A 22337-nucleotide genomic window follows, 5' to 3' on the forward strand; every position below is an offset into this window, starting at 1 on the left:
TTTTGTTCATTATGTCATCTAAAAGAAATGTGTCCCGCAGCGCGCATCCCTTTCAGAGAACTGCAACTTAAGCTGTGTGATCACTCTGCTGGCAGACGCATTTCTCAGTACTTCGTCATCCATTACTAGCCGTGCATCTCCAGCCTTTGTCTGGCAGAAAGGACCATTTTTGAATCGAGCTCATTTTGCTGCTTATTATGCCATTTGTTGCATCCTGCTCGCATTTCATTGCAGCCATCAAAACTGCCTTTGTGCCAAAAATGTTAACCGACAACATAGATTTTATGTGTAAGAAGGAACTGCAGATGCTGGTTTAAAGCGACAGACTGAAGAAGGGTCTCAACCCGAAACGTCACCCGTTCCTTCTCTCCAAAGATGCTGTCTGTCCCGCTGAGTTACTCCAATCTTTTGTATCTATCTTCAATATAGATTATAACCCCTTTTCATCGAATCTAACAGCACACAGTGAAATTCTGCCCAGGTCTTGTGTTTGAAAATGCATCCATTTTGAGTATTATCTCTGCTCAGTATCCCCTCCAAGTTATTCAGCACCGTTAATTGTGGAGAGAGCAAAATGGAATTAGTCTATCTTGGGTGTGATAGGGAGCTTGATGGTTGGAGTGTACTGAAGGGCCTTTTTCCATGATGTATGTTTCTATGAAAAATCCTGAAAAATTACTGCATTTTTTTTTTTTTTTTAAACCTGCCACAATTTCAGTCCACATCAAACGGAGGTAAAACCTGACCAAGGTCAAACATTGCCACATTGGGACCTGTTTACCTAATGTGCTGACAAGATTGCAAAGCATAAGTGAACTTTGACATCGTGTGAAATGATCGATTGAGCACTGCTGATTTGTTCAAACATTGTGAACACGTCCAAAATCGAAGGTTGAATAAGTTTGCTTTGTTTATGCATCTCTTGAATCAACCCCTGAAATGCCATCTACTTAAACCTCTGGCAACTGAATTTGGAAAAGACTTAAAATATTATCTAACCAATTTTTTTTTTTAATTAAAATGTGCACAGGGTTAGGAGGTTCAGTGTGGTGCCTTGTTGCTCTGAATACGAGTTGTACCTGTTTGGTATCGTTGCTTTTAGAAAAGAGGGATTGATTAGGCTTCTTCAGAGAGTATTGTGGAGTTGCAGACTGAGAATGAAAGGCAGACTTTCATCCTAGAGAGCTGGAAAATCAATTTCAATCAGTTTTCTGGGTTATTTTTCTTTTATATTTTAAGTAATAAGATGTATTGATTTCAACATCAGACTTCTCACTGACTGTAATAATAGTTACCCAAGTAAATGCTTCTGCTATTGCAACTGAAATTAAATGCTGTGATATGATTTTGAAATCTTGAACTTGTTTATGCAGATGATGGTGGGAACTGAATCCAAAATCTTCTGTCACAGCCATAAATTGCATTATTATTTGTGTTTGAGATGCCAAGGGATTTGCTGCGTCAGTAATCACCCCCTTCCTCTTTCAGCAAAATGATCAACCTCTCTGTGCCAGATACAATTGATGAAAGAACTATCAACAAAAAAAAGCTCACGGCATTTACCATTCAGGTAACTGATTGCATTGTGATCGTACATGATGCTTATCATTAATCTCTCAATGACTCAAATTCTTGGACTGAAATAGTACAAATAATATTCCAACAATAAAACACAAATTGCTGGAGGAGTTCAGCAGGACAGGCGGCATCTGAGGAGAAAATAGACAGATGATGTTTTGAGGGCGACTTATCAGACTTCAGAGCCTGAAGAATTCCCTGCCACAGTAGGCAGTGGAGGCCAATTCACTGGATGTATTCAAGAGAGAGTTGGATATAGCTCTTAGGGGTAACACAATTGAGGGATATGAGGAGAAAACAGGAATGGGGTACTGATTCTGGATGATCAGCCATGATCATATTGAATGGCGGTGCTGGCTCGAAGTGCCGAATGGCCTACTCCTGCACCTATTTTCTATGTTTTTAAGAAAGGACCTGACCTCAAACGTTGTCTGTCCATTTTCTCCACAGATACTGCCTGATCCGCTGAATTTCTTCAATACTTGTGTTGTGCTCAAAATTACAATGTCTGCTGTTTCTTGTGTCCCAATATTCTAACAATGTTACTTCCTTACTAGTCATTGTCCATTAATCTGTTTTCATCTGCAATAACCTTTTCTGAGATCGAGATTGGAAACAAGGATATGACACTAAGAACTCGTTATTGTATGGTCAGATCCTTGCCCAATTTGCTTGTATTGGAGGAGGTGATCGTAGTTTTAACTTGCTTTTAATGGTAGGTTCAGAGCAGGGGGTTTTGAGGCTAGGGAGATAGGGTGGGGGTGAAGGAAACTGAGGTGTACCCTCTTTCAGAAAATGGCACATGCAGAATGAGTCCAATGAAATTCTACTGTCAGATCTCTTAGAGACTTTCAACTTCACAAAAGGCTTCACCATATCACTGCTAGTATTGTTGTTACTCGATGGACCGGAACAGCTTTTAGACAAGACTTGAAAGAATGTGGAGAGTGAATAGCCTAGGAGTCATTAGATTTTAAACACAACTGGAGTCCAAATATTGACTTTTGATATAAACTGTTGTTTTAATCTTCAGCAAACTGAAGTACAAACATAATTCCTGAGAAACCCTCCATTGAGAGTTTATCAGCTTGATTGGGAGTTGGTCTTGTAAGGAATGTAGTGGGCAGATCAGGGTTCCAAGATCTCCGAATATCAAATTAATCGGGAGGCATTGTTTCCATCAAATTTCTTTAGATTTTCAAGGGCAGCACAATGGCGCAGCGGTAGAAACCTGGGTTCGATCTTGATTATGGGTGCTGTCTGTACGTTCAGTTTGTACGTTCAGCCTGTGACCGCATGGGTTTTCGCCGGGTGCTCCGGTTTCCTCCCACATCCTAAAGACGTGCAGGTTTGTAGGTTACTTGGCTTCTGTAGATTATCCCTAGTGGGTAGGATAGAATTAGTGTATGGGTGATCGTCGGTCGGCATGGATCCGGTGGGCCGAAGGGCCTGTTTCCATGCTGCATCTCTAAACTAAACTAAACTAAACTAAATACCTTCTGCAGCCTCCATGAAACTGAATGAAATGACAGAAAGTTGAATCTTGAATTTTATGCATGGTATGTTTACAGTTTTGTGTGCAAGTTATCATTGGATCCTATCCTTTTTGGGGTCCCCAGTGATAGTCTCCAAAGCTTGGATTTCATGACTCTCATATGATTAGATTGGCGAGGACTGATGGTGTTCCTGTATCCATATTCCAGTATGAGTGAACACCGTGAGATTAAAATATTAGATGATAGGACAAGGAAAGCAGTATGTATATCAGATCATTTTGTTTCCCATGGGTGAATTATTATCAGCAAAATTATATGAACTAGAAGGCTTTTTCATAGATAAGTACTGTCTGGCCAGACCAGGCACTTATTATCATGTTGTGGATAGTCCCAAGCATCTAGTGGCCTTTTGGTTCTGTTGAGGGCCTTTGGAAGATTTTGCTCCTACATGTAACAATGAACTGAATAGGTAGCGAGTCTTGTTGGGAAATGTGAGCACAAATTAAAATGGAAAATTCTGCAAACACTCAGCAGGTCAGTCAGCATCTTTAGGGTGGGGGAGGGGGGGTGGATATTAAGGAGTCCTGAAACATTCATTCTCATTTCTCTTTCTACAGTGTTCTATTGAGTGTTTTCAGGGTTTTAACATCAGTTATAGTGAGAACGATCTTGTTGCACTCATAGGTTGCATTATATAATTGCATCACTTAGAGTGGCGATGATTAGGAATTTATTTTGCCAGAGGGTTGTAAATGTGTGGAATTCATTGCCAGAGACGGCTGTGGAGTCCAAGCCATTGGTTATTCTTAAAGCAGGGATTGATAGATTCTTGATGAATAAGAATATCAAAGGATATAGGGAGAAGACAGGAGTATGGGGTCGTGGCAGCAAAATAGATCAGCCAAAATTGAATGGTGGAGCAGACTCGATGGGCTGAATGGCCTAATTCTTCTCCTATGTATTATGAATTGATCTACTAAAATCTCTTGAGCAACCTACGTCTGACTGTTTACTTCTTGCATGTAAAGCCTGATCATATATCCAAATGTTTAATTTACATAGGAAAACCTGAATCTTGCCTTGAACTCTGCTTCTGCTATTGGTTGCCATGTTGTCAATATCGGTGCTCAAGACTTGAGAGAAGGGAAACCGCATTTGGTCTTGGGACTTCTGTGGCAGATCATCAAAATTGGGCTGTTTGCAGACATTGAACTCAGCAAAAATGAAGGTAAGACCAAATATTAAAGGAATGTGGAGTCTTGAGTGGGTTATATATCTTCTGCCATTTTCAGCATTCAGTACAATCAGGGCTGATGCTTGAGTTAATTTCAAGTGACCATCTTTTCTCTAAATCTTAATACATTTGGTTAACAAAATCTGTCATTCTCTGATTTCAAAGTTGACAATAAACTAATATCAACTGCTATTTGTGGAAGAGAAAAGTCTAGATATTCTCCATGCAGAATTATCTCCCAGCTTCATTCGGGAGAAGCTGAGTAATCTTTAGGTCTACATATCCTCATGAGTAGAGAGATTTTCACAAAAGCCCCATTAGCTCCATAAATTGATATGAAAAATTAAATCGAATAATCACTAAGCATATACTGAGGTGCACAATGTAGTTTCAGAAATGTCTCCCTGTAATTTGGGTGTTGAGGTCCGAGTTTCATTCTGGTTTATTCAGTTGCATCTTCAAGCTGATCATCTACACTAACTAGATGTTCTCCACCTTCTCAGCCAACGTGGCCGCTCCTTATGTCATTCATCTCGGTCTCCAGCATATCAGAGTCATCCCTTTTGTTCTCTCCACCCCTCTCCCTTCTGCATTTTAAAACATGTTGGTCTCCATTTTTCCAGCACACTGAAGCAGCAACTCTGTTTCCACAGATGCTTCCAGACATACTGAATATTTCCAACATTTAGTATTTATTTCAGACAATGAATATTTGCAGTACTTATTAAAATATTTTTAATCTCATCTTCTTAAAACTTGAATCGTGTTTCCAATTGGCTGAATAATCCTTTGTTTTGATTCACAATGTTATCAAAACTCAAACAGAAAGTCAAGGTAGCGATCACCTGGCCTCCTGTTGCTATTTCAAAATAAATCTCTATACTGTTGGCATAGTTTGTTAATGTCAAGTGTACCAAGGTAGAGTGAAAAGCTTTGTTTGCGTGCTATCCTGCACTTGTTATGGCTTACTGTTCGTAAAATTAGTAAAATTTCACAAAACTTAAGACTTTAGGACAGTTTGCCAAAAAGTTTAAATGTAAGAAGCAGAGAACATAGGAATATATTTAAGTGGGAAACTGAAAACCTCAGGTTGGTTTTGTTCATTTCATGACTGCCTTGGTGGGCTAATTAAAATTGGGGATGCTCAGGATACAAATATTCATGACTTGGGCCTGGGAGTCTCTTTGACTCTTGATACCATATTTGCAATTCAGAAGTAAACTGCTAAATATTTCCAACATTCTAGCTGCACACCACCAGACACAGGAACAGCTTCTTGCCCTCTGTTATCAGGCTTCTGAATGGTCCTTCCATAAGCTAGGGTATGTCCAATTCACCTCGACCTCATTGTGGATATTGAACTTTGTCTCTGGAATTGATACGCTACAATGCTGAGAACAAAATTCTGCACACCGCATCTTTCTCTTTGTCCTGCCTATTGCACAAGTTTGATTTGAATGCATTTATGTATAGTGTTATTTATCTGCATGGATGGCAGGACTGTCATGTTAATAGAATGGAGCGGCTGGGCTTGTATACTCTGGAATTTAGAAGGACGAGAGGGAATCTTATTGAAACGTATCAGATTATTAAGGGTTTGGACACGCTAGCGACAGGAAACATGTTCACGATGTTGGGACAATCCAGAACCAGGGGCCACAGTTTAAGAATCAGGGTTAAGCCATTTTGAACAGAGACGAGGAAACACTTTTTCACACAGAGTTGTGAATCTGGAATTCTCTGCCTCAGAAGGCAGTGGAGGCCAATTCTCTGGAGGCTTTCAAGCGAGAGTTAGATAGAGCTCTTAAAGATAGCGGATTCAAGGGATATGGAAAGGCAGGAACGGGGTACTGATTGTGGATGATCAGCCATGATCACAATGAATGGCGGTGCTTGCTCGAAGGGCAGAATGGTCTCCTCCTGCACCTATTGTCTACTGTCATGCAAAACAAAACTTTTCACTTCATCTCAGTACACATGACAATAAACCTTAAATCAATACGACTGCGCCCATCGTTTAGAGATTTGCACAGCCATTATGATCAGCCATGATCATATTGAATGGCGGTGCAGGCTCGAAGGGCCGAATGGCCTACTCCTGCAACTATTTTCTATGTTTCTATGCACGGGTGATTAATGCTTCGACGTATATCGTGTAGACTGAGGATATTTTGCAACCTGATTGTCCTTTAACCACTGTAGAAGCCTCTCAGTGAAAAAGATTGAATGGATTCTTTAAAGAGTGGTCGGAGAACATATTTTTTGCCTGCTTGTATCTGTTTAGACTGATTGATAAAGACGGAATGCTGGAATAATAAGTAAACAGATCTCATTATCGTGGCAAGTCCTTGTGCGTTGCTTCTGCTGCAGGCTGACAGCTTTTGTATCGTTGTGTTCCTGTAATACCGGCTTTGTCTTCTGTCCAATCTGTAGATGCTCCCAGTGATGGGCACTGTGGTATTAGTTTATTCCGAATGATGAATTCAGGGTTCTCGGTCAAATGACACGAGGCTCTGGTTGTGCACTCTGACCTGTTGAGCATCCTTTATTTTAATCCTTCATTGGCAAAGAGGGAGAAATACAAATCAGGGAGGAATGCAAATTAGAGAGATCTTGTCCTGCCTGTTAGTAAAGCTCTGATGCAGCAACAGAGAATATTAACCCAGCTGTGACTATGAGTTAATTTACATGTCAATGTTTGGCACTGGTATAAAACAAATGAATAACGATTGTCAAAGAGAGAGAGTCACGATATTCAGGAACAGGTTCTTTCCCTCTGTTATCATACTTCTGAATGGCCGGTTACAATACAATACAATACAATACAATTCAATTTATTGTCATTTGGACCCCTTGAGGTCCAAACGAAATGTCGTTTCTGCAGCCATACATTACAAACAAATAGACCCAAGACACAACATAATTTACATAAACATCCATCACATTGCTGAGATGGAAGGCCAAAAAAACTTCTGAATGGCCGGTTACTGTCTGATTCACCGCTACCCCATGCAGGCTTTGGATTTGTCTATGAAACTGATGCACAACAATGCTGCGAATAATATTCTGCACCGTGTCTTCCCCTTTGCTCTACCTATTGTACTTGAGTTTGATGAGAGCATATTTATGTACTTATCTTATCTGATTGCATAAGTTTTTCGCTGTGCCTTGGTGCGCGTGACAATAATAAACCTAAGTCTATGACTAATGGGAACCTGTTCCGCAGCTTTGGTGGCTCTGCTCCGTGATGGCGAGAGTCTGGAGGATCTGATGAAGTTGTCCCCAGAAGAACTGCTGTTACGATGGGCTAATTACCACTTGGAGAATGCTGGCTACCCGAAAATCAACAACTTCCACTCAGATATCAAGGTACTTGTATAAGGAAAATTATATATAAACAGATAGGTGCTGTTACTGATTAGAGAAGAAGATTCCATTCTGAGTGTAATTTAATAAATTTGGAGCACAATTGCCCAGGCATTGGATTGCATAGGTACACAAAAATGCTGGAGAAACTCAGTGGGTGCAGCAGCATCTATGGAGCGAAGGAAATAGGCAACGTTTCGGGCCGAAAACCCTTCTTCTGATCAGTCTGTACGTCACACGCAAACTTCCTGCGGACTTCGCATCTGCTGTTCCTTCTTAAACACAATGGTTTGCATAGTATTGTTTCACAATGCTTGTAATTGAAAACCACTTTAGCCCGGGTAAATTGTTTTACGTCCATCTCTGTGTCGACTTATGGTTGATGGGTTGTTTGACCATGTGCTTCCTACGCCTCATTCACTTTGCGGTCCTGATGTGATTTCTGCACCGTCACCATGTGGGATGGTGTTATTTCTTGTACATCCCTTTTTCTGAGCTGCAGGGGATTGTAGTTTTATTTGTTTAGAGATACATCGTGGAAACAGGCCATTCGGACCACCGAGTCCGGGCCGATGGCCCATTCACCAGTTCTAACCTACACGTTAGAGAGAATTTACACAAACCAATTAACCTACAAACCTGCACATCTTTGGAATGTGGGAGGAAACTGGAGCACCCGGAGAAAACCCACACGGACACAGGGAGAATGTACAAACTCCGTATTGACGGTGCTCGCAGACAGGATTGAACCTGGATCCCTGGTGCTATATGGAGGCAACTCTATCACTGCGTCACTGGACCGGCCGTGTGATCCTGGGGGCGTCTGTTGTTGGGCACTCCCAGCACAACAGTTAGAGATCTGAAGAACGGACCTGACCTGAAATGTCAGCGGCTGAGGGGAGACCTGATGGAAGTATATCAAATTGAGTCGTAGATAGTGTAGACAGTCAGAATCTTTTTCCTCTGGTGGAAATGTCAACGTCTGGGGGCCATAGTTTCAAGGTGAGAGGGGAAAATCTTTTTTTTAACGAGATTGGTGGCGGAGACAGATATGATAGTGGCTTTTAAGAGGCTTTTAGATAGGCTCATGGATATGCAGAGAATGGAGGAATATGGATATGAATATGGATCACATGCAGGCTGAGGAGATTAGTTTAACTTCGCTCCATGTTCGACACGGACATTGTGGCCCAAAGTGTCTTATCTGGTGCTATACTCTTCAATGAAATGTTGCCTGCCCATTTTGCCCATATATTCACACCTTACATTCTCTCTGTACCTTCCATATCTCCAGTTTCCCTCTCCCCTGACTTTTAGTCTGATGTATCTTAACCCAAAACATCACCCATTCCTTCTCTCCAGAGATGCTGCCTGTCCTGAGTTACTCCAACATTTCTTCTGTGCTGCCTAAAGGGCCTGTCCCACGAGCATGCGACCTGCATGCGGCAAGCGCGACCAAACCGGAAGCGGGGGCCACGCGGAGGTCGAGTGATCCCCGTACAGGGCTGGACCCACCAGCATGCGCCTGCATGCGGTGAGCGTGACCAAACCGGAAGCGGGGGCCGTGCGGAGGTCGAGTGAGTGACGTGAAGTTCGAGCGAAGTCCGCGGGAAGTTTGCGTGTGACGTACGCTGTCAAGACGCTGCGTACGCTGTCGAGATGCTGTGTATGCCCGTCGAGGTGGTGTGTACGGCGTCGAGGCGGCTGCGGGTCGGCAGGCCGTTGCCGCGCGGAATTTTTGAACATGGTCAGTTTTTCGGAGCCCCGCGCGATGTCGGGACCAGCTCCGCACAACTCCATACGGCTCCGGCGAACGAAGTGGGACCAGCCCCGCGAGGCCGTACGGCTCAAGCGACCACATTGGATCGCGCTTGCCGCATCGAGTCGCATGCTCGTGGGACAGGCCCTTCACCCGCTGAGTTACTGCAGCAGAAACAAGGAACAGCAGATGTTGGTTAGAACATGGATAGGTGCCGTTTCAGTGCGGGACCCTTCTTTGGACTGATGGGAGTTCCTCCAGTAGTTTGTTTTTTGTTCACGCCTCTGCAGTCTTTTCTCATTCTAATTATTTAAAGAGCTGATTGATATCAAAAACCAGCATTCGCAGCTCCATGTTTCTTCTTCTCTCTGAGCGTGATGAATCACTGGAAGTCTCAACGCTGGAGGGTGTGGAGGCTACGTTGGGGAAATTTGAAGGGGAGGTGGATACATTTTAGAAAGCTCTAGAGATTAAAGGTTGGCAAAGTAGAAGATGGCCTGGGGAAGGTCAGCCATGATCATGTTGGAGGGCAGGGTTGAGGGGTGGATGGCCTAATCCTATTTTGGGCAGTGATCAATAATCTTATTGCAGACAGAAATTGTTCAAGTACTGTAATAAACGCATTCAGGCTCTTGACTGTTCACACACTTAAACTGTGGTCAGAGGCTGGGAAATTTTCAGTAAGTAACTCCCAGATTCAGGAGGATAGTGGAAGACTCTCCACTAATCTGAATGTACGCAGCTTCAACAACACTCAAACCCGATAGTGTCCAGGCTGAAGCCGTCTGTAAGAGCAATTGCTTAAATGTTTACTCCCTCCACCAGGAGCACACATAGAAACATAGAAAATAGGTGCAGGAGTAGGCCATTCGGCCCTTCGAGCCTGCACCGCCATTCAATATGATCATGGCTGATCATCCAACTCAGTATCCTGTACCTGCCTTCTCTCCATACCCCCTGATACCGTTAGCCACAAGAGCCACATCTCACTCCCTCTTAAATATAGCCAATGAACTGGCCTCAACTACCTTCTGGCAGAGAATTCCAGAGATTCACCACTCTGTGTGAAAAATGTTTTTCTCATCTCGGTCCTAAAAGATTTCCCCCTTATCCTTAAACTGTGACCCCTTGTTCTGGACTTCCCCAACATCGGGAACAATCTTCCTGCATCTAGCCTGTCCAATCACCTTAAGAATTTTGTAAGTTTCTATAAGATCACCCCTCAATCTTCTAAATTCTAGCGAGTACAATCCGCAGTGTGTCCTATGTGAAAGATGCAATACATCAACTCATCAAGGCTCCTATGACGATATGTAGTAATAAGGAGCTGGTTTTAAAAAGGCGCAAAGTGCTGGAGTAACTCAGTGGGTCAGGCCGCATCTTTGATAACATCGATAGGTGGATGTTTCATGTTGGGAGGAAAATGGTCTGAAGAAGAGTCCCGACTCGCAATGTCATCTATCCATGTTCTCCAGAGATGCAGCCTGACTCAGTTACTCCAGCACTTTGTGCCTTTTTTTCTTATGGCTGTATACGGGGACGTTTGCCAGGTGTGCAGTAGAATAACCCTTTGTCCATTGACTTCTTGCCCAACCTTGTCCTCAATGGGCATATTTTGATGTTTCTTTCATTGTTCGTGAGTCCGACTCCTGGACCTCCCGATTTAAGTGCACCGCAGGAATAATTTCAATGCAGTCTTTAATACCTCAGTGCAGTAATGCAGCAATTCAAGAAGATGGCTGAAAGCCAAATAGAAAAATAATCTTGCCCCTTCAGCAACGCTTAACTTCCACGACTATAAAATGCATCATTAAAACATGTAAGCAGTTTGCTTTTCTTCATGTATATTATTAAGGCAGCACCAAGTCCCAAAAGATTAAGTTTATAGCTTTTCCTGATCAATATCTCTTATATAAACATATGTGGCATAATGTGCAGAAGCACAGTGGTGCAGCAGTAGAGTTGCTACCTCACAGCGCCAGAGACTGGGGTACAATAGACAATAGGTGCAGGAGTAGGCTGATCGTCCCCAATCAGTTCCTGCCTTCTCCCCATATCCCCTGACTCTGCTATTTTTAAGAGCCCTATCTAGCTCTCTCTTGAAAGCATGCAGAGAACCTGCCTCCACCACCCTCTGAGGCAGAGAATTCCACAGTTTGTTCTAACTACTTGTGCCGTCTGTACAGAGTTTGTACGTTCTCCTTGTGACCACGTAGATTTTATCTGGGTGCTGTGGTTTCTTTCCATATTCCAAAGATGTGCGGGTTTCTAGGTTAATTGGTTCTGCAAATTGCCCCCAGTGTGTAGGATAGAACATGGGTGATCGCTGGTTGGTGTGGGCTGGGTGGGTCGTGACTCTGTTTTCATGCTGTATCTCTAAACTGAATTAAACTGACGAGGGGACTGGGAATCGGAGGAAAAGTTTTAAGATTTGTCCCCCTCGTGCTCTTAGGTGACCAAACTTACTGCTCCTGAAATGTGGTTTCCATGTAACTCCTCACCCATCGCAGGGCCCAGGTCCCATCTCTTGAATGCATTGCCTCCACTGCTTTTGAGTAGATCATTAGCAAATTCCTTTCTTGCTGTAGTATCAGTGATTTATTAAACACCATGACACTTAGACCAATCTCAGTTGGGACATCTTTGACTACGTGGCAAGTCAAGTACTGCCATCTTGTGGTCTTGCGATGCTATTTGTACGTTGAGACGCATTGATTTAAATGTTTTCTCTGGATTCCACATGACAGGAGTCAAAGGATTTGTATGAATTCCGTGTGAATAACTTTTGCCTGCGGTTTCTTCTTGCATACTTAAAATATGTTTTTAGCTTCAAATGACAGATCATCTTTAGCTGAAGAGCATCACCCTCACCTGAATGCAAGTCAAGAATGTTTTATTGTCATATGTCCCAGATAGGACTAGAAATTCTTGTTTGCTGCAGCACCACAGAATATGTAAACATAGTACATAACGGGAGATGAAAAAAAGTTCAATGTGTGTATACACATTCACACGTACTTAATCTCAATAAATAAACCAATATAGTGCAATAATAATAATAATGATAGTCTGTTGCAGTTCAGAGCTTATTTTTTGCCGTGTTTAATAGCCTAATGGCTGCAGGGAAGAAGCTGTTCCTGAACCTGGACGTTTTCAGGCTCCTGTACCTTCTTCCTGATGGCAATGGTGAAATGAGTGTGTGACCAGGATGGTGTGGGTCTTTGATATTGGCTGCCTTTTTGAGGCAGCAACTTCAATAGATCCTTCGATGGTGGGGAGGTCAAAGCCGGTGATGATGGACTGGGCAGTGGTCACAACTTTTTGCAGTCTTTTCTGCTCCTGGATGATTATAGGTTAGCCCTTCTCTTGATGTTTAGTTTGCTATTTAAAATGCACCGAGACAGTTTTTTGACTGAGGCGGTTAGCAGAGACATCTGCCCGTGCAATTATCCTAGTAGTTCTCCTGATGTCCATCAATCAACATCACGAAAACCAGTCTGAAGAAAGGACCCAGCCCAAAACGCCGCCTGTCCAAATCCTCCAGAGACTTCCTGCACTTTTTTTTTTAACTCAAAGATTCCAGCATCTGCAGTTCATAGTATCACCAAAACCAAATACCTAGTCATTAACTAGCAACTTCTGGGACCAAAACTTGGCTTATGCATTTCCTACATTCAGAAATATTACATTAGTTGTGTGCACTTTGCAACATCCAGATACATGATTGGTACACGCCATGTGCACATTTTGTTTAGTTATTAAATGATAAATACATTTGATTCAAAACTTGTAGGTTTGCTATTTTAATTCATCTTTTTGTTTGAATTCAGGATTCAAGGGCCTATTATCACCTCCTGGCTCAGATTGCACCGAAAGGTAATAAAGAAGGAGAATCACGCATTGACATCAATATGTCGGGCTTCAATGTAAGTACCAGTGTTTCTTTACATTAATGTACTGAAAAATCCTTCTCGAAGAACTCGTATCTTTACAAGAATTGATCATAGCCTTCAAACAAATATCGTAAACCACAATTATGTACTCGATATGATAGAACTTTATTCATCCCCGGAGGGAAATTGGTCTGCCAACAGTCGCAACACACAACAAGATGCATGAAAACTGGAAATTAACTTGAAATTGAAATTAAATTAAAAGTGGAAAAAAAGAAAGACAAGCGACTGTTGGCTGGCTGCCGTGTGCACAGCTCCTTAACCGGAACGAACAAAAAAACAAAACAAATGCAGGCTTATCCCCTGGGCAGAAGATTCTACAACTAGTGCCCCCCCCCCCCCCATAGATTTACAGTGCAATTTGTTGATTTGACTGTTTCTTGAAGTATGTAAATATAAAGCTTGAATTTTACATCTTTGAAGTAAATTTTTATTTTAAATTTCTGCTGTCTTGCAGTTTAACGTCTAATAGCTATGGGTTTGTTTCTGTTGTCCCTTTCTGAGTAATATTTCTTTCTAAAGCCGAGGGAGAAATGAGAAGTGCTACCTGTCATAGTAAACTAATCCTGGACGTCAATTATTTTGATAAGAGATGCAGGATGGAAACAGGCCGCCGGGCCGCACTGGCCATTGATCACATGTACACACTAGTTATATGTTATCCCACTTTCTCATTCGTTCCCTACACACTAGGAGCAATTTACAGAGGCCAATTAACCTACAAACTCACATGTCTTTGGGATGTGGGAGGAAACCTGAGAATCGGTCACATTACAATTTGCTATCTCTTAGCTATTCCCTGCATCCTTTTAATCTCCCATTTGTCACACCGCCCTGAAGCTTAAGCAATGAGCAACACTGCCCATCTGACAGGTTAACAAAACAAATAAAATAACATATGAAGGTAGACAAAAATGCTGGAGAAACTCAGCGGGGAGGCAGCATCTATGGAGCGAAGGAAATAGGCAACGTTCTGGGTCGAGACCCTTCCTCAGACTATACAAAGATCACTCCTTGTGTTTCAAAATTCAGTGACGGTAAATTACAGTCAATTGTACAGAATAGCAGACCAGATCTATGATCACACTCGCATTGTCTTAAACCTTGCAGGAGAAAGATGACCTGAAGCGAGCTGAGTACATGTTACAAGAGGCGGACAAACTGGGGTGCAGACAATTTGTCACCCCAGCAGATGTTGTCCAGGGGAACCCAAAACTGAATTTGGCATTCGTAGCTAATCTGTTCAACAAGTATCCAGCGCTTGAAAAGCCTGTGAATCAAGACATTGATTGGAGCTTGCTGGAAGGTAAAGTTACAAATGAGTATTGTGTATTTCTGGAAAGCTGTTTGAATCTGGTGTTCTCTCCTAGTTGAGACCTCTGGAGCAGTGTAATTTAAAACTGTCGAGATACTGTTTAGATAATTAGTTACCTTGGTGCCTCAATGTGATGATGGGATCCACAGGGGAGGGTTCCATATAATTTTTAACCTGGAGAGAAACTGAGCATGTTTAGATTGACTGACTGACTTTATTTCATGCCCAAATAATTTTGCTTTTCATTGGGATCAGTGGTCTTAAATCAGACAGGGTCTGTATGGTGGTAATTCAGTTTCCCAAAGGTCAAATTAACTTAATATTAGTTTCACTCTGTCTGACTTTTACCAGCAAGAAAAACAAGCAACCATACCGTGGGGATATCATCACCGACAAATTCTAATGCTCTTCTTTCATCGTTGTACTAATATAACAGGATGTAGAGAGATACTGCATGAATCAAGCCCTTCAGCCCGCACTGACTGTCAACCACCTATTTATACTGATACTGGACTAATCCCATTCTTCTTGCACACAAACTCCCCAATTCGACCAACTGGAGGCAATTGCAGCAGTCAAATAACCTACTGACTTGCATATCTTAAGGATGTGGGAGGAAGCCGGAGCACTCAGAGCAAACCCATGTACCATGAAGAGAACATACAAACTCCACATACGGCACCCAAACTCAGGATTAAACCTGGCTTTCTGACCTATCTTTACTATTGCCACTAACAGTCTAATTCTTTTATTTCTATGACTAACTTGTTCAACATGATTGGAAGAATGCAAACATGCAGGTACAGCAGGCAGTGAAGAAAGCTCATGGCATGTTGGCCTTCATTGCGAGAGGATTTGAGTTTAGGAGCAAGGAGGTCCTACTGCATTTGTACAGGGCCCTCGTGAGACTTCACTTATTGTGTATTGTGTGCAGTTTTGGTCTAATTTGAGGAAGGACATTCTTGCTATTAAGGGAGTGCAGCGTAGGTTCACCAGATTAATTCCCGGGATGGCAGGACTGACATATGATGAAAGAATGGGTCAACTGGGCTTTAGAAGGATGAGAGGGGATCTTACAGTAACATATAAATCTTAAGGGATTGGACCGGCTAGATGCAGGAAAAATGTTCTCGATGTTGGGGGAGTCTGGAAACAGGGGTGACACAGTTTAAGAATAAGGGGTCGGCCATTTATGACTGAGACGAGGACATTTTTTTTCACCCACCTCAAGTTTAGATTCCATTTGGAATATTTTGGAGGACCAAGAAACCAAGAACATAGAACCCAGAGAATTGTGAATCTATGGATTTCTCTGCCACAAAAGGCAATGGAGACCAATTCACTGGATGTTTTCAAGAGCGAGTTAGATTTAGCTCTTGGGGCTAATGGAATCAAGGGATATAGGGGGAAAAGCAGGAACGGCGTACTGGTTTTGGTTGATCAGCCATGATCATTATTGAATGGTGGTACTGGGCTGAATGGCCTACTCTGCACCCCTTTTTTCCTAAACTTCCCAATAGTTGCATTATTGGCACCTTGCACTCTATAGAAATGTTTTATTTTCCCTTTCTTATAAACTCAAGAACATTGATTGAGTTTAACCTCTCCATGTGACAAACTTGCCATTCCAGGAATCAATCTAGAGAAAGTGTTCTCTCCACTTCAAATGTATCCTCCTTAAATAGACAAGCATGTACATAATATTCTGACTGGCATTACCAGAGTTCCACATAATTGTACACTAATTGGAATTTGTTCTTTCTTATTTTGTTTAAAACTTAGATTTTAATCTGGACCCTAATATTCAGTAACATATTGCAAATATCAAATCTGTGTTTCATCTATTTTCAGTAATGGTAAATAAATATTTCTTACTAGATCTTTTCAGTTTGGCGCCAGAAATCTGACACTTTCACTGGCAGCAACTGTATCCATGACTTCAGTTAATTTCCACACATGCAAATGCGAGATTGACCTTGGAGAGGTGATTCAATTTCACCAAATGATAATCATCACTTACAATTACAGAATATTCTTGAGAAATGAAACCGGAAGTCGTCCAATGGGAACTACTAAACTGCCATCATTTTCCAAAACATTTTTTCAGTTTAGTTTAATATTGTCGCATGTACCGAGGTACAATGAAAAGCTTTTGTTTGAGTGCTATCTAGCCAGGCTATACATGAAAAGGATCATTGCCCAGATACATGATAAAGGGTGCAACATTCAGTACAATATACAACAGTGACATTTGCACTGTTGATTTGGCGGGGAGAAATCAGTTATTTTATGCACTAAAGTTATTTGAGATGATGAATTTCTGCGCAACATTTTTTCTACGATAACCTGTTGCATTTTACACATTAGGTGAAACCCGTGAAGAAAGGACTTTCCGCAACTGGATGAACTCGCAAGGGGTAAATCCAGCAGTGAACCATTTGTACAGGTAAGATGGTGCAGTAAATCCTCGTTATAACAGACCCGGGGGGTTGCGAGAGAGATGGTGTCTGTTATTGCCGACTGCCCTCTATAACCGAGTAAAGAATTATAAGTAGTGGAAACAACGAACTGCAGATGCTGGTTAATACACATGGACACAGAGTGCTGGAGTAATCAGCAGGTCAGGCAGCATCTCTGGACAACTGGTGGTGTTTTGATTGGGACTCTTCTTCAGACTCTCAGTCTGGAGCTGGGCCTGGAATCCAGGTGAGTTGAGGCGAGAACCGGAGGAATCAATGTTTGCAGTCGGCAGGTGGCCGGGATGCAGATAAGGATTGGAGATGGCAGGCACGGCTGAGGAAGTAGTGTGGGTCGGCGATGGCGGCTAAGGTCTGGCCTGGAATCGGCCGGGGGGTGGGCTGGTGCCAGCAACCCTCCTCCAATAGGCCGGGGAGGCAGTGCGGGTCGGAGGTGGCATTGGCGGCACAGCCTGTCGGTGAATGTCGGTAGATCCGGCCGCCATAACTGAAATCCGTTATAAAGAGGTCTGTAAAAAACAAGGGTTTATTGTACTACATTTATCCCAGTTATGTCATGTCAGAGGCTGACCTGTACCATAGTCAGATTTAATAGTCAGATTCCACTTAAAGTCACAGGTGTAGTAGTAGTAGTGTTTTGGGCCAGTTTTAACTTTGTCAGTTGAAAGCAAGTGGCACTAAAAGCAGACTAATTAACTTATTTCTACTCTAGTTCCATAACATTTGTGTGGGTCAGAGTGTCACAAACATGAGTAATGTTAATCAAAAGATTATGTAAGAAATAAAAGATGGAAATGCTGGCAGCTCTCGGCCATCTGGCAGCATAAGTGGGGAGAAAAACATGTTAACATTCCAGACCATTGCAGAGCAAGGAAAGAATGGAAATTGAAAACAAGGGCTGGAGTAACACAGGGGGTCAGGCAGCATCATGGATAGGTGACATTTTGGGTCGGGACCCTTCAGTTTGAAGAAGGGCCCCGAAACAAAACATCGCCTATCCATGTTCTCCGCAGATGCTGCCTGACCCGCTGAGTTATTCCAGCACTTTGAGGTTTTTTTTATACCAGCATCTGCCGTTCCTCGTGTCTCAGTAGAAATTGAATATGGTTTAAGTTGTAACCATTCAATTTATAATATTTTCCAGTGCTGATGAAAAGTTATTGACTGGAAACTTTTGTGTTTCTCTCTCCATTAATGCTGCCAGACATTCTTAACACCTCCCAATATTTTCAGTTTTAATGCTATATTTATTTCACAAGACAAGAATATTTACGATTAAATGGTGATTAACTCTCAAGTGTACCGATTCCTGAAATTTTCTGTTGATTTTGTTCTTGTTGCAGTGACTTAGTTGATGCTCTCGTGATATTGCAGTTGTATGAAAAAATCAAGGTCCCAGTTGACTGGAACAAGGTGAACAAGCCACCATATCCCAAACTAGGTGCTAATATGAAAAAGGTAGATATGTTCATGTTCTAAAAATATTAAAAATGTAGCAAAAATCCATCAATTTAATTTCACTCAAATGATTCTTTTTATTTAGCTAGAAAACTGTAATTATGCAGTGGACCTGGGAAAGGAGCGAGCAAAGTTTTCCTTGGTGGGCATTGCTGGAACAGATTTAAATGATGGAAACTCAACGCTAACTTTAGCCTTGGTCTGGCAGCTGATGAGAAGGTACTGACACTGTTCTAAAGGGCTATTAAGAGACCTCTTGATTTCATGCAATTATATCATTCCTACTTAACAGAACTTACAGTGCACATATTGACTGACATGTTTCCTATATTGCAACAGTGACTGCACTTCATTACAAAAGTGCCTTTAGGCCCACCTGAAAAGGAATTGAGAAATGCTCACTAATTGAACTTTTACATTATTATTTCACTGATTTATTGATTATTGACCACTGGCAATATTTAAATATTGTATGTATTCAGTTACTTTTGTCTCGGCTCCACTTCTTTTAATACATGTAGTTTACTGGCTTGTTAATTGGGAAGTTCAGCATCTTGCGTTAAGATAAAATCATCACCATAGCGATTCTAAAGTTGCAATTATATATTGGAAGGTATACACTGAACGTTCTTGAAGAATTGGGTGATGGTCAGAAAGTCAACGATGATATCATTATCAATTGGATAAATACAACATTGAAAGATGCAGGCAAGTCATCTACAGTCCAAAGTTTTAAGGTAAGCATTATTTTTTTTTAAGCCACTGCTGCACCTTTCCATATTCCATGACTGAGCTGAGAGAGCAGGCAGGGAACGTCCTCAGATGCTTCCCAACAAGTGCCTGCAATATGAGTTCTACACGATTGGGTGTTGGATTTGTAATCCCGTTGGTGCCATGATGAATCTTGAAACGCACTGCCTGTTAAAGTGTACTGTATCCCATGCCTCATTTTACAAAATGTAGAACTTTGACATCAAAGGGAAGATTCGTCTTTCAACCAGCAGAGTCGATGATATCTTACGGTCTGAGAAATTAAATTCTCATGAGGTGAAATCCGACAAGTATGTTTATCTAAGCAACAACAGTAAAGCTAATTTTAAAAATCACCATATTTGCAGGTAGATACTTTGGGATCTTGCAGTGAAAGAAATTATGAAAGTATATTTTTCTTCATAAATGTAACAAAACAATATGCCTTTAACATGATTCAAAAGGTACAAAGGGAAAATGGAAAATCTAACATCAATGAATATGAAATGCAATAATTCCTAACCTGAAATGAGACCATTTTTACACAGGATAAGAACTTAAGTTCGAGTCTGCCGATACTGGATTTGATTGATGCCATTCAACCTAACTCTGTTAACTATGAACTGGTAAAGACTGGAGACCTTTCTAATGAAGATAAGCAAGAGAATGCAAAGTATGTAACCTGAACTTCATTGTCACTTTGCTATAAAAATGTTCCTGGAATTACATGTCAAGCCAGCAATGAATGAAGAGAGAAACATATACATTTTCTATCCTCTGTCCTTGTTATCTGAGATTTGCTGCCAATCCATGTACCTGCAAGTTCTCATCCTGAATTTTTAGAAGCAACTAAATCCGTACACATTAAGAAAATCAAACATTGTATAAATAAGGTGATCAAGTTCCAGACCACTGGTGACAAGTAGCTCTTCCCATAAAAAAAAAACACTTTTCTTCACACATCTCTGCATTGTGATTGCAAAACTGATCACTACTTCAAAATTACAATATAATCAATGTAAGTAGTGATTATCATTTACATATAGGTGTTTAAATGACTAATTAAAGGGTGTTAAAACTTATAAAACATTATAGAACATAATTAGAGTCATCGAGTGATACAGCGGGAAAGCAGGCCCTTCAGCCCAACTTGCCCACACTGGCCAATGTGTCCCAGCTACACCAGTCTCACCTGCCTGAGTTTGGCCCGTATCCCTCCAAACCTGTCCTATCCATATACCTGTCTAACTGTTTCATAAATGTTGGGATAGTCCCAACTACCTCTTCTGGCAGCTTGTTCCGTACACTCACCACCCTCTGTGTGATAAAGGTACCCCTCATATTCCTATTAATTTTTTTCCCCCTTTATCTAAATCCAATGTCCTCTTGTCCTCGATTCACCTACTCAGGGCAAGAGACTATGTGCATCCACCCAATCTATTCCTCTCATGATTTTATACACCTCTGAGATCACCCCTCATCCTCCTGCACTGTGCGTGTTTTGCCTGAATTTTCAATTTGCTATACCAAGCAGTTTAAATATAAAGTACCATGTACTTTTATGTTAATTGACCATGTTCCAGTGACTTCTGCGGATAAAAACGAACAATGGGATCACATGTTGCCTTTCTCGACAGATATACTGTATCAATGGCCAGGAAAATTGGAGCCCGTGTATACGCCCTTCCAGAAGACTTGGTGGAAGTGAAGTCCAAGATGGTTATGACGGTTTTTGCCTGTTTGATGGGAAGAGGAATGAAGAGAGTGTAAAAGAGAGACATTGAATTATAAAGCAAATAATTGTCCTTTCAGATATTTCCAGGTTGAAATATGCTGTTGGCAGAACTAGTTTTGATTTTTTCGCTTTCCAAGACTGGAACAAGTTGCCTGGAAAGGAGACGATTGCATTTTTTTTTTTTTCCTTGAAGTGATAATACATTAATTTAGCAAAGTACACAATGAATTGTATTCATATATAAATGCCAACATGCTACACTTTATCAGCACCATCAGGTTTTTATCTCCATGGCGTGAATATGGGGCATGTATTATGGTTGGACATGGATCATGCTGGGCTTTATTTTTGTAGGTAGATTTATTTTTGGGTAATTGGTATTGTAATTAAGGTTTATTGGGTGGTATTTTTTTTAAGCAAAAAACCAATGATAAGTCTTTCACATTTTGACAATCACTGCCCTTTGCATTTTTTCTCTCGTGTAATATTAATTGCACGTATTTAAACCCTGCGTTGCTACGTTTCAGTAACACTTTCAGTTTTTGCGTGTAAAAGTTAGCAATTTTGAGGTTCCAAAGACAGTTATAGACCATAAACATTTTTCCTCTTGATTGATGAAGAGATTATGTATTTTCTGCAATTTGTTTTTAAAGGTCACCTGGCCCCTCTAATTCTCCATGCTAGATACTGATTTCAGTGCATTCCTTAGTCCGAATAATTATGAATCATAATTTTACCATGTTTCATTGTCTTAAGAATGTTTTTATGAAAAACAAAGCAAAAGCTGCATGAGAGATTAATACATTTTATTTAAAATATTATGCAATCATTTTATGCAGAGAAGTGCCAAAGTTCTTATGTTCTGAGAACTGTCAGAATTAAATATATTGGAAATGTGGGACCTTTGAGATGCTTTGGTACATTGCAGGTATGTTTCATAAGTTTGAGGTGTGTTTTACATCCAGGGATTTAGCATTTACTAATCTAAATTTTTAATTGCGGAGCAAAGCTTTCATTAATATTCAATGGTAATGGTGGCAAAAGTTGACATTAAACGTTTTGATATGTATATGACGTGTGTGTGCACTTTTCCACTGTAAAATATTCTTTCAAGGTTGATCAGAAAAGAAACGAATGGCCTGACAGATTTCATCCACTCATTTTCAGAAATTGATTTGAGTGATATGCTTTTCATAAAATGGGCAACACTAGATAG

General features: G+C 41.2%; 1 protein-coding gene across 2 annotated transcripts in view; it reads left to right on the forward strand.

Moving 5' to 3' along the window:
• Positions 1–22190, forward strand: part of LOC116979241 (plastin-3-like) — a 77587-nt gene extending 55397 nt beyond the window's left edge. For both annotated transcript variants that reach the window (XM_033030834.1, XM_033030835.1), the window contains exons 6-16: positions 1489–1570; positions 4137–4302; positions 7535–7677; positions 13264–13359; positions 14497–14692; positions 17069–17147; positions 18522–18636; positions 18722–18855; positions 19250–19373; positions 19935–20059; positions 21024–22190. In XM_033030834.1, the coding sequence (XP_032886725.1) occupies positions 1489–1570; positions 4137–4302; positions 7535–7677; positions 13264–13359; positions 14497–14692; positions 17069–17147; positions 18522–18636; positions 18722–18855; positions 19250–19373; positions 19935–20059; positions 21024–21156 (1393 nt within the window). In that variant the 3' untranslated portion in view covers positions 21157–22190. The remainder of the gene's footprint in view (positions 1–1488; positions 1571–4136; positions 4303–7534; positions 7678–13263; positions 13360–14496; positions 14693–17068; positions 17148–18521; positions 18637–18721; positions 18856–19249; positions 19374–19934; positions 20060–21023) is intronic.
• The last annotated feature ends 147 nt before the right edge of the window (positions 22191–22337 follow it).

The sequence above is a fragment of the Amblyraja radiata genome, chromosome 12 (assembly GCF_010909765.2).
Source record: "Amblyraja radiata isolate CabotCenter1 chromosome 12, sAmbRad1.1.pri, whole genome shotgun sequence".
Classification (NCBI taxonomy): Eukaryota; Metazoa; Chordata; class Chondrichthyes; order Rajiformes; family Rajidae; genus Amblyraja; species Amblyraja radiata.